The sequence below is a fragment of the Ursus maritimus genome, unplaced genomic scaffold (genome assembly GCF_017311325.1).
Source record: "Ursus maritimus isolate PB19 unplaced genomic scaffold, ASM1731132v1 scaffold_1, whole genome shotgun sequence".
In the NCBI taxonomy this organism is placed as follows: domain Eukaryota; kingdom Metazoa; phylum Chordata; class Mammalia; order Carnivora; family Ursidae; genus Ursus; species Ursus maritimus.
In genome coordinates this window covers 69,170,847-69,186,392 of record NW_024423343.1, presented here as the reverse complement: position 1 = coordinate 69,186,392, position 15,546 = coordinate 69,170,847, and the positions used below count along the sequence as shown (strand labels likewise).

The window sequence follows — 15,546 nt, the reverse complement described above, 5'->3', positions numbered from 1 at the left end:
TGTTCACACTTCAGTCCACTATAACCTGGCTTCTATGACCACTGGTCTTTTGAAACTGCTCTAGTAAAGGTCAGCAGCAATTTCCGAACTGTTCATGCCTTTTCCACTTCCTCTTCCTGAGGCATCTGTGCTACAGAACACTCCCTCCTCCTTTGTCTTCCATGGCATCATCCTGTCTTGGTTCTTTCCTTAGCCGACTTGTGAAGGCAAGTTCATAGCTACGCATTACTTCCTTCTCTCTCCTCAAATACATACCTTCTCTAGGATAATATTTGTTGCAGTCATTTTTTAGTTTTCTTGGACTCTTCCTTCTCCCTTTTGCTTCATATGAATGGTATCCATTTTTTCCCCATATATAAAGTCTGCTAGCCCATACATACCTGGTTTTAAGCAGATGCCCCACTTTTGATCATATTCATAATTTAAGGTGGTTGCACACCATGGCCCACCATAATTTTCATCAAAAATGCACTCATGATGCCAGGTCCCATTAACTAAGAATGGAAATTCACAAGGTCTTCCATAGGAGTTCCCATCTCTGGTATATATCTCTGTGGTGTGGGGAGGAAGTAGAGGAAAGGAAAGTTAAAAACTGGACAATCACCGTCAGTTGACTGATTCCTAAGTTTTCTGTGAGAGAAAGATTGCTGTTTTCACTTAAGAATGAAAGTAGGGGGCACAGTGTGAAAATTCTGAGCATGGATGCAGCATTCAACTCTGAACTTGACTGCAGGCTCAACTGTGTGGCTGGAGGCAAGCTCTCCAGCTTTTATTAGCCTCAGTTTCTATATTTGAAAATTAGGAATAATCATATCTAGCTCATAGGCTTTTTCAAGAGGATTCAATGAGATAATCCATGTAAAGCTTCCTTTATTGTGGTGTGAAGAGCTAAACGATCTTGGCTTGATTATCATGGGTGGCAGAGTACTTCACCAGAAAGGGTGCCTGACTGGGACTAAATTTATATTCTATTTTCTTTTGGGGCCAGAAAAATACCTTGGAATCACTGAGGGTGGGTGTGAACTTTGGAACCAACTGTAATTAGACAGACGGACAGGTAGCCCCATTGTTCACAGGTTGGTGGTAGAATTGAGGTTGTGCGCTTTGAGGAAGTGGGAGAAAGAACCCCTGGATCTCTGAGAAGGTTCTTAGAGAGCAGCAGGGCATGGCAATTCAGGTTATAAAAGAACCAGCTTTAGCTGGGCAGTCATGGGACTAGATGGTGACCAGAGAGGTAGCAGAACTAGTTTTTCATTTTAATAATTTCCCCTGGTACATGGAGAGGAACTGAAAAATTATTCCTACCTCAAGAATGCCTAGAAATACTAAAGGAAGTGCTCAATACTTATGCAGGTAACAGTTCTCTTGGAAAGGTGTTTTTATAGAACAGCTAACTGTGTAAATATTTTGGTTACCTTTATTCATATCCTTAATTTGTTTAAAACCAAGGTCATTATCAGATCAAATAATGGCTATTAGGTAAAGGATAATAGTCAGATCTTATCACCTGTTATCAAGCTATTAGGGTCCATTAAGATGTCTCACAGATTTGCTTAAAAGTGTGCTTAAGATGGTATTTGATTCCACATTCTTTATCATTCTCAAATGTGCATTTAACTGAAGTATGAGACTTAATTTAACAGTTTAGAATATATTAAGCAGCAGTACAGCAAAAAGTAAGAATAATCTAGATGCTTTTATTTGCAAACATCTTTTGTTTTCCTCTGACATAAATGATTTTGGATAGGATACTTCTGCTAAAGAGTAATTTGACCTTATATTTTATAGGGAAACCGCTTATTACCTATGTTTCATTTTTAATGATACCAAAGCTCCCAAAAGCTTAGAGCCACTTCTCTTCCCACATTATAGCACTTAAAAGGAGTCCCTGAGCACAGCAACTATTACTTGTTGAACCATCAGTTTCTTCCTAAAAAATCTTGTGTTTCTGTTATACGAAGTACTTTCACATACATTTCTTTCACTTCCTCTTTACCGTAAACTTGTGAGATTAATAGGGCAAGTATTACTTTTTTTTTTTTGTGAAATCCCCATTTTTGCAGTGTAGTTAATTAAGACATTCAGTAAACTGTAAGTGACAGGGATGAGAACTGGCTCTCTCATCAGAGTCCTTGACATGCTAAGGACAACTGGTGACTTCAGTGGCTGCCTTCTCAGGTTTCAAGTTATGTTTCACAGCTCAAAGCTGGGCTTCAATTAAAAAGCTCTCCTATTCACAACATGTTTTGAAGAATGATAAGCAAATAAGCACCACATCAGTAGCAGCTAAATCATGCTAACTATTCAGGAAGAGTTTTATTCTCACACATTCTTCACTGCTACTGGACCTCTTAAGTCCCCTGTGTTTCTCTAGGGAAACAGGCTTTTCCTGAGAAGAATCTTCTGTGTGAATTTATGATGATAGCACTCTTAAAACAACAGCATATTCTGCAATAGGTACAAATCTGTAAGTTGAATTGTTTACATGGAAAACTAACATTATTTCTTCATTGAGGCAAAATAGCTTCCACGGTGAAAGAGGTTGGCAGTCTCCCAAGGTTGTTCAAAATGTAGACAGTTCAGTCAATTTCCTCTGGATTTGCCAAATATTTAAAATCTGAAGAGTGTGAGTGAACTCAAGATATCTTAACGATTGATACAAATGCATATCCGGATGCTAGTCAAAAGCAACTCATTCATAACATTTATACAACTAAAGTTTTCTCCGAGATGCACATGACTCACACAGGGTGAGGATTGGACAGAAAGGAAACCCAGGACAAGATGACAAATAATTTTTCTTATATTAGAAGTAAAAAAAAAAATTATAGAGCAAAAACCAAGGGAGAAATTAAAAAGCTATATTTGGGGAATTCAGTCATGGTTTTGAACTGTAGTTCTGCTCTAATAAGCTGGATAACCTTGGACTTCACTCTATTGGGACTCAGGTATCTTATCTTTCTTATCTCTATACAGCTAGACAAAAGGTGGGGCAGGAACCAATATGGGGAGTCTGACACAACAGTCCCAGATAAAGTCCTTATTTTAAGACAGTAGTCTCTAATCTAAGAACAGGAGCGGACTATATAAATATAAAAGAGTAAAATTGCCAGGACTTAATATGTGATTAAATTTAAATGGTGAGAAAGGAAAGCAGGACACTCTAGGGTGACTTGTAGATTTCTGACATACACGACTTGGATGGTACCAATCACCTGGAAAAGAATGGAGAAGAGGAGGCAGGTGTGACTTTAATTTTCTGTGCAAATTAAAACTTGAGGTATGTGGTGATGAGTCAGAGCAATGTGAGCCTTTTCTCAGAAATCTCTAAATTTCTTATTTGAAAATTCAGTGTTCCAAATATTATATTTGGTAAGGTCAGGAAACACTTTATGCCTGTGGGCTCTTGCTGGTGGCACTGTTTAGTTCTCTCTGGGGTGGTACCCTAGCTGGGTTCTTAAACTTTTTTTTTGTGCTACTGATCATTTTGGCAGTTGTGTGAAATGCACAGGTCCCCTTCTCAGGAGAATATTACACATGCATAAAATAAAAACCATAGGTTTACAAAGAAAACCAGTTAGATGGAAATTTGGGGTTCTGAAGGAATTTACAATTACAACTATCTCCCTCAAAATAATTTGGGGCAGGAGACAGAAAGAGCCCTGCCAAGAAAATTATCCTTTCTGATCTTTGAACAAATACAATGAAACAAGTCAAATCCAGTTCAAAAGGCATTTTCCTTTCATTCCATGTTCTCTCTTAGCTGCCAAGTTAGAGGAAGGTTTTCAAAGTGCAAAATTTAAACTTGTCATTAAGTGGTATCCAGGAAGCAATTGCCTCTTTTTTTTTTCTTTTTAGGTTTGTTTAAATTTAAGTTGGTTAACATATAGTGTATCATTAGTTTCAGAGGTAGAATTTAGTTTCATCACTTGCATTTAACACCCAGCACTCATAATAGCAAATGCCGTCTTTAATGCCCATCACCCATTTACCCCATCCCCCAACCCACCTCCCCTCCAGCAATCCTTAGTTTGTTCCCTATAGTTAAGAATCTCTTATGGTTTGCCTCCCACTCTGTTTTTATCTTATTTTTCCCTCCCTTCCCCTATGTTCATATGTATTGTTTCTTAAATTTCACGTATGAGTGAAATCATATGATAATCTGACTGACTTATTTTGCTTAGCAAAATATATTTTAGTTCCACCCATGTCATTGCAAATGGCAAGATTTCATTCTTTTTGATGGCCGAGTAATATTCCATTGTATATATAGGAAGAAGCTGGCTAGCAAAAACAGACTTGTTTAATTACTCAAGGATTGAGGATTAAAGAAAAGGACACCCCATCTCTAATTCTCTAATCTAATATTTCCCATAAGAGTAGAACCTGCCATTTCAGAAATGGATGCATCTTTAGTAGGAAATAGAAATAGTTACTGTAGGAGGGAAATTTGTGCAAATAACTGGAAGACTAACGGGCCAAATTTAGCTTAAATGAGCTTTGAGAGAAAAGAAAAATCTCTGTAAATCTAAGTAAATTTACAAAGAAGAGCAAAGGTGAGATAATAGTTAAAACTTAGAAAAGATGGCTAAATATAACATTTGATGTAATTTAGAGCAACATGGTAAGAAAGATTTGCTTGGGTGATAACTAATTACATTTAGAGGTTTAACAAATAAACCAACTCATTCTTTTTTTTTTTTTACGTAGGCCCAATTCAGAGCTTGAACTCATGACCCTGAGATCAAGATATGTGTTGAGATTAAGAGTTGGACACTTAACCAACTGAGCCACCCAGGTGGCCCAATCGACTCATTCTTTTTAAACTTGAAAATGTGTTATAATCTAGTTTCTAGACCTAGAACAAAGTTCATGATCAGCTCGCTCATAGGTAATATTCATATATTGTTGACCCTCAAATAACATGGTTTTGGACTGCAAGAGTCCATTTATATGTGGATTTTTTTCAATAATACAGTACAGTATTGTAAATATATTTTCTATCCTCATGATTTTTTTTTCTTTTTTTTTTTGAGAGAGAGGGAGAGAGCGCACACGTGTGTACTTGAGTGTCGGGGGAGGGGCTGAGGGAGAGGGAGAGAGAGAATCTTAAGCAAGCTCCACACTCAACACAGAGCTCGACATAGGCCTCCATCTCACTACCAAGAGATCGTGACTTGAGCTGAAACCAAGAGTCAGATGCTTAACTGACTGAGCCACCCAGGTGCCACTCCTTATGATTTTCTTAATAGCATTTTCTTTTCTCTAGCTTACCTTATTGTAAGACTACAATATGTAATACATATAGCATACAAAATACATGTTAATCAACTGTTTAGGTTGTCAGTAAGTTTCCAGTTAACAGTAGGCTATTAGTAGTTAAGTTTTGGGTGAGTCAAATTTTTAACTGCATGGGGGGCAGTAGCCCTAACCTTCACATTGTTCAAGGGTCAACTGTACTTATTTTTGAAAGCAATTGAGAAAAAGTCCACTCTTAAAATCATAAACACAAACATCAAGTGTGACAGCCATGCCACAAATAAAAATAAACTCACGTAAGGTCTTAAAGTTTTTCCATTACATACAAATCTGTAGACAAGGAGAAATATATTCCTATTATTTTTTTCTTTCTTTTCCTTCCTTTTAAACTTAGAATAGGTTTGATTTTATTAGGTCATTTGAATCTTATCCTGTATGAAGGATTTCCTGTTACTCTAATGTTTCCTTTCCTCTGGCGTTCAGGACGTAATCATAGGAAATACATACGTTCATGTATCATAGAGATTCCAAATCCCAGGTTTACTACAGAGTGACTGTGTGACCTCTGACAAGGCACCCAACCCCTCCTTAGCCTTACCTGTAAAAGGGGAAAACTAGTACCAGTTTTCACATAGGTAGCTCAATGATACTGCACAGTGCCTGGAATTGAATGCAACCTCACTGCCCTTACCAATACATGACTTTATTTGTGGTCAGTTGTGCATGTTCAATGTCACATTTACCAAACACAACAGCAAATGACTCAAAGTCCCTCTCTAATACTCACCATGGTAAGGCTGGTCACAGAGGTTTTCCTCTGTGCCTCCTTTCTTCCAGACATCAGATGAATTTGTACTTGCTATAGCATGTCCATTCTTCAGAGCCAGTCTGTACTGGGCAGCTCCATACAGAGAGTGGTGCTCACATTTCCACCACAGTAAGGCACTGGAGTCACAGCTGAACATTCTCAAGGAATCTGTGGGTTTGGTAATATCTAGCCCCAGGCACTTCTGGGATTGCAAATGAAAGAGCCGGTGCTGGGACACCCACTTCCATAACATGTCCCTATTTCCATCACAGTCTGTTGCTACTATCCAGTCATTCAGTGGCTTGATGCACTTGCCCACGTTTTCACTGACGATGGTGAATGGATCATTGCCTAAGTCAAGACAGACAGTCAAAGAAGACATTTCAGAATTCTGAACTGTGTGGTCAGTGTGCCTTGGCCCCTGCTTGCGAGGAGAGTCTGAGCACCATTGGACTATTCCCACCCTCCAACCTCTATAAACTGCAATGCACTACACAAGGTCAGAGGACAGAGGTCGCCAGAGATGTGGTATAGTATAGGTTAAGAGCATGAGCCAGTCTGCCAGGGTTCATAGTCTGCCTTTGCTACTCATTACCTACGTGATCAGGGCAAGTTATTTAACCACTATCCCTCAGTTTCCTCCTTTGTACAATAGTATTTCATATGGCAGATGTTAGGTTAAAATGAGCTCATACCTGTAAAGCACTTAGAAGAGTATGTATATTTGTTATTGTTATTCCATGAAATATCCCCCGCCTGTTTAATGAGACGAGGAAGCTCCTTAGTTTTCATCTTCCTTAGACAGGTGGTCAATGAAAAATATCCTGAACCTATTCAGGACCACAGTTCTGTCTTGCTTATACCTTAGCTACTATGACAGGGTAAATTATTACACGGCATTAACGTGTCTCAGAGGAGATGGGGAGGCTTCTGAGGGAGCAGAAGTAGAATAGTGAGGTAAAGGGATGAGAAGAAATAAAGGTCAGGATTCTGAGGACAGGAGGGACCTGTGGTCAGCTCCACCACAGCACCTTCAGGAACGTGCTGGGAAGCCCGTGGGGAGGGTCTGGGTGGGGTGCTGCTGACTGTGTGGATCACCTAGGGAGGTTGAACCTGAGCTCCAAAAATCACCTGAGATATAGAATTCAACACCCAGTAGGTTTGGACAGTGGGAAACTCAGAAGCAACGAGTGTAAGCTGAAGGCTAAAGGAGGGACCTCCTTGAATATTTCCCTGGCAGTTTCTCATGAATTAGGGAATCTCAGTGATGACAGAAACTGAAGTTCTGTTAATTCAGTGGAATGGGACTTCAGAATAAAGTTTATTTAGATTTTATAAAAATAAAATAATGCATTGTTTCTTGCACACCTGAGCTTCTGGAACAAGATTCACACCTGTTACAACAAACTACAATTGAATAATTTGCCAGTGCTTTTACAAAGAAAAATTTTTTGAAGTTATAGCACAAAAGTTCATGTTGATAAGAGTAAAACTGAAATGTTTTAGACAAATTTAAACAATCATTGTCAATAAACCAAAGGGTTCAGCAGAAGGACCTGTAAAGCTTTAGTTCCCGAAAGGCACTTTCATTTTGAGGCCCACTTCACAATCACTGATTTTACTATGGCTAAATACCTTTTCTAATAATAATTCACAGGCTTTCAGAGTTAAAAATTCTCATACGAAGGACTTGACGGGAAATTTCATCATGTAAATAATAACATAAAATTAAGTCAAATTTCGGCTTGAACTTTAAAGAGAATTTTTTGTTTTAAACAGCAGCAGCAGCAAAAAGAGAAACAATAGGGACAACCACAAAATCCTGTAAAATACTAAGTTACTTTTGCTTTCAAATCTGTATTTGAAAATATTACATAGGACTGCAGCTAGGTGTCTTTGTCATAGCAGTTTCCATCCCTCACGCTTTCTTCTTTGACATCTCTTTGCCATTCTCTACTTTATGGACACCATTTGGGAGGACAGTTAACAAAAAAGGGAAAACATACTGTCTTAGAAGATTACCACTCACAGTTTCTTCAATGTCTTTCTCCTACATATTCAATATCCACTCAGACTCATGAGGGTCTTTCAAACTATTCTCTCTTTCCCAAACTATCCTTTTTCACTTCTCAAAAAAAAAAAAAAAATCTTGCATTCCAAAGTATCAGCAATTACTGCAGAAAAAAAGAAGTCTGCTTCTGCAGGAGAATAGACATCCACCACCCTTGCTGGAACCTTCCCCTCCCTTGCCCTTATTTCTCCTTTCTGGGCACTCTGCTCTGTGCCCCTTGAACTTAGATAGGAGAACTGGGCTGGCAGCAGCTTTGCTACTCTTGCATTTTGGAGTTCTAGACTTTTCAAGTTGCCTTTGCAGAATCCAATAGATTAGCCACAGCTGTTAGTATAGTGGAACAAGCAGTGGAATAAGGAGTTAGAGATCCCAGACTGAAGACCTACCTCAGCTACCAGCTATCTGAGAGACCCTGGGGAAGTCACTTAATCTCTCCAGGGTCTTTGTATCTCCAAATGTAAGATGAAAGTAGAGAAATATAAGATAACTAAGCCACTTTCAGTGCTAACATCCTATGCTTCCACAAGATAGCAGTTTTCCTAGCCCTGCAGGTTTTACTAGTCTTTGCTAAGTTCACTGTATATTTTTCTTGAACAGATGTCCACAACCTTATTATGCCATGCTAATGCTAGTAGCATTTTAGGTCATTCTAACCTATTAGTATCAGGCATGTGCATTAGGTAACAGTGATGCTTTATAAATACTCTTTGGAAGAAAAAAAAATTTACCCTTTTCCATTTACTATATGTTTTACTTCTAGGGAACCCATAGACTTAACAAGCTTATAGAAACTCTGAAACACTACAGGAGAGATGTGGAGTAGCATGGAGAAACTATGTTAAAGAGGAGTTGCCAAACTTACCTAATTGCAACATCTATGGTCATAAATACTTGCCTTATTCTAACTCTGTTTTTTAACCAAGTATGTATAGTCAATGTTTGACATCTATAGTGGTCACTTAGCACAAACATTAATTATTGATATGATTTAAGGAAACTTGCTATTAGCCTTCACACATAATGTATGTGTAAGCATTCATACATAATACATAAGGTAGAGACTTGTCTTCTCATGATGTTTCCCCATATCTTTCCGTACCCTTAGCAGAAGCTGTTCAGTTTGCCTCAGTCTTGTGACCCTATTGGAATGGTAGATTGAAGAGTGGGAAGGACTGAAAATATTTTTTTAGAAAATTTGTTAAATAAGGGTATATAAAATAGTTCAGAAATGTATTACACTTTAAGAAGGTAATTACAGAGCAACTTATAAAACAGATTCTTTATTGACAACCTATGTTGCATCTTTTTCATGTTACCTTATATTAGTCCTAAACGGAATTTTAATGTTTACTTCCACAAACTAAAAGGCAGAGGTTGATGAAAAGAAGCCTCATCATCCCTAGTAGCAATTTTTATATGCTTCATTTTATATAAACATTCTAGTGGTGTCTGAGAGGAAATAACTAAGTAGCATTATCATATATTGAGAATTTTTAGTATGCCACATCCACCATAGAAAAACCATCTCTTATTGCCTAATCATTAGGTAACTTTTGTCTTCCCTAAACCAAAGAGCTTTGCACATTCCAAAGAGAAGCTGGACATCAACATTTTACAATTACACACAAACAGAGAGGGAGATGGAGGCAGAAGGATGAAGATTGCAGCATTTTTAGTTTCAGGGGAACTTCCACAGCTCACAACGTTAAGCATTTTGTGAAGTCACCACCACGTGTGCAGAGTGTACAGGTGGAGTAGGAAAGAATCAGAAGTCTGGGTTTGCCAGTTCAAAAACAGGTCCTGAAGTGACCTTGGGTCCAGGACAGTCTACTAGGAGTCAGAAAGCTTTGGGGTTCAGATTGGGTGGTGTGCGCTGATGAGAACCTCAGGAGTCCCAGAAGCATTGGTTTACTTCAAGCTGTTAGCTCTCCAAGGAGGCAAAAAAAGTAAACTAAGCAATTGGCATTTCCCCAAGGACACAGAGGAACTCCTTCAGCACCTGAGTAACCCAGACCATCTGCACAAACCTAGCTACACACATGTGACAGAGTGCATGCCATTACCAGCATCGTGAAGCTGACACACTGCCAAACAAGTTACTCAAATGGCTGGGGTTTCAAAATTCCAGCGCTTCCCTTAATGGGACCACAAGTCTGGTCTGAGGGTGTGTGTAAGCTGGCCAGAGCAGCTGCTAAGGGTGAGGAAGAATGCAGGAAAACAAATACCCATGAGGACCTAGTGCAGGGAGAATGGAGTTAAGCAGGTGCTCTTTGGTTTTGGTTGATGAGAAAGGCCAGGGATTGTACAGATTGCAAAAATTAAGGAAATCTTGAATTTCATGGGGGAGACAAAACAGAAAGACTAAAGTGGAAGTAGATGGAAACCAAGACTTCAGTAATTGAAAGGTTAGTGTGCTTTGACTGTAATTAGTTATGGCAATGAAATTTTTCTCCCTGGATTGTGGGGCAGGTGGAATAGAATTCTCACAGCCAGTAAAGGGCTTTTGGGAGTTTCCAACAGGGAGAGTCAAAGAAGAATGGAGAAGGGTGAATCAGATCAGTATTTACTAAAAGGTCCTTGATGTAGGTAGGGTGATGTCACTCACACTCCGGGAAGCTTTGTCCCATCACTCTCTGAAAAAAGTCTAAATCTGGCAGTAACCTAGTTCAGCTGCCACAAGAAAATAAGAGCCACAAGGGGGAACCTACAGTTTTCAAAAAACTTCCTTGCTCATCTTTTACTTCCTCAAACAGACAAGTTAACAGAAGTGGTAGGTGGTGATGGCTCACTGACTGCCCACTATGCAGTGCAACTAAGAAACTCCTCAGAGCACCTTTTGACAAGGCAAAAAGAAAGTAAAAGCAAACTCCTGTTTCTGCCAGGGGGTATGGCGAGGCTGGCACTACCCAGAGCATCAACGAAGGGCGTCTATTCCTGGTCCTGCTTCCGCAGTTAGAGGCAGGAAGGAGGTCCCCCGGCAAGCGACCGGCGCTCCAACGTAGGCTCTAGGCCTCGAGGGAGTGTTTTGGAGCAGAAGGCCAATTAGAAGAAAGGATCCCTGCTCAAGGCTTTCGGGGAGGGCATCATAACGGACTTATGATCATGATCACTTTAGGAGACAGCTTAACCTGACTTCCTTTTTGACGTGCACCTTTGGCTACCGTGCAGCGAAGTCGGGCAATCATTAATCATCCTCGGCGCTGTAGGCAGACAGTTCCTCTAGACACTGAGTGGCCAAGGTGACCAAGAAGCGAAGGAGGGGCGAGACTGGCTGGATGGAGTTTGGGGGTGCTGAGGAGCCTTTTACCCCAGGGAAGCAAGATTTTAGAGGCGGGAGGACATGGAAGGGGAGGAGGACGGGCGCAGAAAAGACTTCGCCTTCTCTAAGGTGGCCTCTTCTTCCTCAGCACGAGAAAGGCCCTGCCCCTCCACGTCCCACCCCGCCCTCCACCCGGCACCCGAGGGCAACGGAATGCCATCTCCTCTGACCTCCCCTTCGGCTCACTTGTTGGGCTCCAGACCCCCGAGGCAAGCAGAGGTGACAAGACCCCGAGAGCAGCCCTAAACCGGACGGAGGAAAGTCGGCAGACCTGACAACGTCAAGGGCCCCAGCCGCTCACGGGCTGGTGTGCCCGCGGTTACCTGTGCGGCCAGAGGGCTCCGCCAGACCGAAGCACCTGAGGAGTAGCACGAGGAGCTCCGCCGCGCGGCGAAGGGTCGCCCAGCGCGTCCTCATTCTGAGCCGGCCCAAGGTGTTCAACCGGGTCCTCAGGGGCACGCTGCACCCACCCCTCCTTGTGCGCCCAGCCTGCGCTTTTGACTCCCGCCTCCCTTGGGGGCCTGGCCCCGCCCCCTCCGCTCCTGGCCAATGAGGCGGGGGCGGGGCGGGGCAAGGGAGTGGACTTGGTGGCGGGAAGAGTTAGACTGAGAGTTAGGTTCGCCTTCTGGAGGCGGGAAGTGCTCATGGAGCGAGAGAGCTGAGTGTTGCACAAACTACGGGGCTTGGGGGTCCGGCTCCCGCCTTTTCTTCAGTAAAGTTGAGGAGACGCGGCACTTGCTGGGACTTGGCAACACCCTGGTGGTGGTGGGGGTTGGGTCTGTCTAGGACCTTGTTCTCTGTGTAGCGCACCTCAGCGTGGGAGGACTTTTTCATTGCCCGGCTGGGTTGGAAAGGCACCCACATCCTCTCGAACCCCAAAGGCGGAAGTCTGCGCCGGTAGGGTTGCTGCTGCGGTCAAGCCAAAGAATTCAGGTGTCCTTGGTTGCGTCTTGTGTATTTGGATAGCGCAAACAAAGGCGGGGTAACGGCAAGCTGCAGTTTCACCCGCAACTGTTAAAGAATTAAAAGCAAGAGTTGAGTGACCCTACAATCAAAACTTCCAGCGATTTAGGCCTTATAACCATCTGAACTTTGCACGTAAGCTCTTTTCTTAATAATTAAATACTACTACTAATAATAATCCAGTAGAAATGTGGAAGTCTGCATCCCAAACCAGCAATGTGAGAGTAATGTTTATCCTCTCCCTGTGGAATCTGCAATCATTATAAATAGGCTGACCTAAGTTGCCTGAGTGTGAATGTCCTATAATTTTAAACCTCATAAAAGCAGATGGTGTGTACCCAGAATCACCTGCATTGCTGTCCCCCAAGAGTGAATTCTTTCACGAGAAGAGCAACATCTAGATTGCCTTTCCTAATTCCAACCACCAAGGCTTCACTGATGGCTCCTAAATCTACCTTGGGTCTGTTCTGTCCCTACCTGGGCCTTTTAGTTCAGTAGATATATTAAGCACTTGCCATTATAGGGCTGGGTACCTCCCAGGATAAGATAAAAAAAAAACAAAAACCAAAACACAACATCCCTGCCTGCTCAAGCTTACAGAGTACTGGGGGAGACTGAGGCACACACAGTTTAACTCAGGGCAGAATGAATGGGGAGACTGGACAAAGCTTTAAGAAAGACAAAACCTAAACTGGGCCTTGGGTAGTGGGTAGGAATTTGACCATGCACAGCTGCTTGGAGAAAAATAGTGACAGAAAGGCAGGAAAATGCAAAGCAGTGTCAGAAGAGGTCAGTCCAGTACGGCCACCCTGCTGGGTACATGTGTGTGCATGTGTGTGTGTTGAAGGTAGTTGTGATGGAGGCCTTAATGAAAATGACAACAGAGAGGTGAGTTGTGGCTGTTTTGTAAAGTGCTTTGAATATGATGTCAAAGACATTGATTTGATTCTCTAGAACTGGCCAGTGGACAGTTCTAAGACAGTCTGCTACTGCTCTGATTCCCTCTGCATTTGTGGCTGCTTGCCTTTCTGATCCAAGCTCCTAGCTTGGAGCTAGCTGAGGGCGGGGGTCTTACCCTCTCATTATTACCTTCCTACAGTGAGCACCAAGCCTGACCCAGAGTAAGCTCTCAATAAATATGATTTTACTTAATTAATAAATTCCTAGAGCCACCACCTTAGTGTAGGCCCACGAGAGCTCCTGTTTGCATTGTGTTGCAGTAATTTCTCAATTTACCTTCCTGCCAATGATTTCCCTCTCAGGCAAAGGAATCTTAAACACTGTTTGGAACATGTCACCTTTCTTCTACTCACATCCTTTCAGTGCTAACTGGGAGTTCAGGGGGATTGTGAACCCCTGAAATTATATACAGTTTTATGAATACACTTAAAATTTTTTTTTCGAGAAAGACAAGAGGTCCAGGGCTTTCATGAGAGTCTCAAAGATGCCCATAATACAAAAAGAAAACTTATGTAGGATAAAGCAAGCCCCTCTACAATCTGAATTTTTACTTATAATTACCATCCCATGTCACTCCCTGGTTCAAGCAACCTGTCTGAAACTGTCTTGCCTTTTCCTATCTCTGCCCATATATCCATATTTTCTCCAATCTAGAATGCCTCTTTTCCCACTCTCTTGTCTTAGTCCTACTCTTCAGTTAAGGCTCTGCTCAAATCTCACATTTTATGTAAAATGTCTGTAAGAAGAACCCTAACACTTCTGGGGTTTCCAGACATCTGGATAATGTTGTACATTGTGTTCACTTGGCATTTAACACGTATGCCTCCTGCTGCTTGAGTAGTTGCCCTTTACTTGCGGTTTTGCTTTCTGTGATTTGAATTACCCTCAGTGAACCAAAGTGCAGATGATCCTTCTTCTGATGTGTGGTCAGAAGGTCAATAATAACCTAGAACTGTGCGACTACATCATTCAGCTCATTTCATCTCATAATGTAGGCATCTTATAATCTCCCATCCTCACTAGGAGGATGAGTATAGTACAATATCTTGAAAGAGAGAGAAGAATAAAGACCACATTCATATAACTTTTATTGCAGTATATTGTTATATTGTTCATTTTTTATTACTAGTTACTGTTGTTAATCTCTTATCATACCTAATTTATAAATTAAGCTTTATCATGGTTATGTATAGGAAAAATATAGTGTATATAGTGGTTGGTCCCATCCTTGGTTTCAGGCATCTGTTGGGGGTCTTGGAACATATTTCCAATGGATAAGGGGAGAAACTGCACTTTTTCTGTAGTTACATGTGTACTGATACTCTACCTAGGTTATATGTCTTAAATAAGTATTTATTGCCTGTGGTGACAGTAGAAAGCAGTGTATCCTTCAAGTCTCACCATGAATGTCACTTCCTCAAAGAAATCTTTCTTGACTCTGCAGTCTAGGTCAACTTTCTCTGTGATATGTTCTCAATGCATCCCACACTTTGTCTTGATAGCACTTAGCATAGCTGGATTAAACAATTATGCACTCACTCACTTGCGGAATGTCTATCTCCCTTTCCAGGTTGCAGGACCCATGAAGGCAGTGTCTGTTTAGGCACTTCTATGTTTCCAGTACCTGGACCTTGATTTGCTGGATGCATGAGTGAATAAATACACAGTAAGTACCTCATAAAGGATGAATGAATGAATAAATACATAGTAAATGCCTGGTGAGGGCAACAGGAGGTCTAGGCATTTAAAAATGGAGAAATCAGCTGAGGTGGATGGATGGGAGGGTTTTCAAGCACTAGATTGAATGTCCTTGGATGAGTAACAGTCAGTAGATAGAGGTGGTAGGGAGGACACCACATGGCTGAGGCAATGATGTAAACAAAATGACAGACATCTGCCACCCGCCAGGTGCCAGGCCATTGTGCTGAACATTTCCGGTGTGCTCTTGTATCTGATAATCAACCTATGTATGAAATATTATTAACCTTATTTTACAGATGTGGAAACTGAGACAACATAGATAAGATTGATATAACTAGGCCAAGGTCAATAGATAAGTGAGGATACCAAAATGGAAATCTAATATAAAACTTGCATTAATGTGTGAGAATGTTAGTATTATTTTATTCCCAGTCACAATTAGGAAGGGGGAACATGAGCTTCATG

At 41.2% G+C, this 15,546-nt stretch overlaps 1 protein-coding gene across 2 annotated transcripts in view; it reads right to left on the bottom strand.

The window, feature by feature from the left end:
- LOC103659494 (lymphocyte antigen 75) overlaps nucleotides 1–11,967 on the bottom strand; it is a 121,266-nt gene extending 109,299 nt beyond the window's left edge. For both annotated transcript variants that reach the window (XM_008687012.2, XM_040644604.1), the window contains exons 1-3: nucleotides 11,781–11,967; nucleotides 6,047–6,418; nucleotides 381–551 (exon numbers count right to left, since the gene is read on the bottom strand). In XM_008687012.2, coding sequence (XP_008685234.2) covers nucleotides 381–551; nucleotides 6,047–6,418; nucleotides 11,781–11,874 — 637 coding nt within the window. In that variant the 5' untranslated portion in view covers nucleotides 11,875–11,967. The remainder of the gene's footprint in view (nucleotides 1–380; nucleotides 552–6,046; nucleotides 6,419–11,780) is intronic.
- Nucleotides 11,968–15,546: the final 3,579 nt, after the last annotated feature.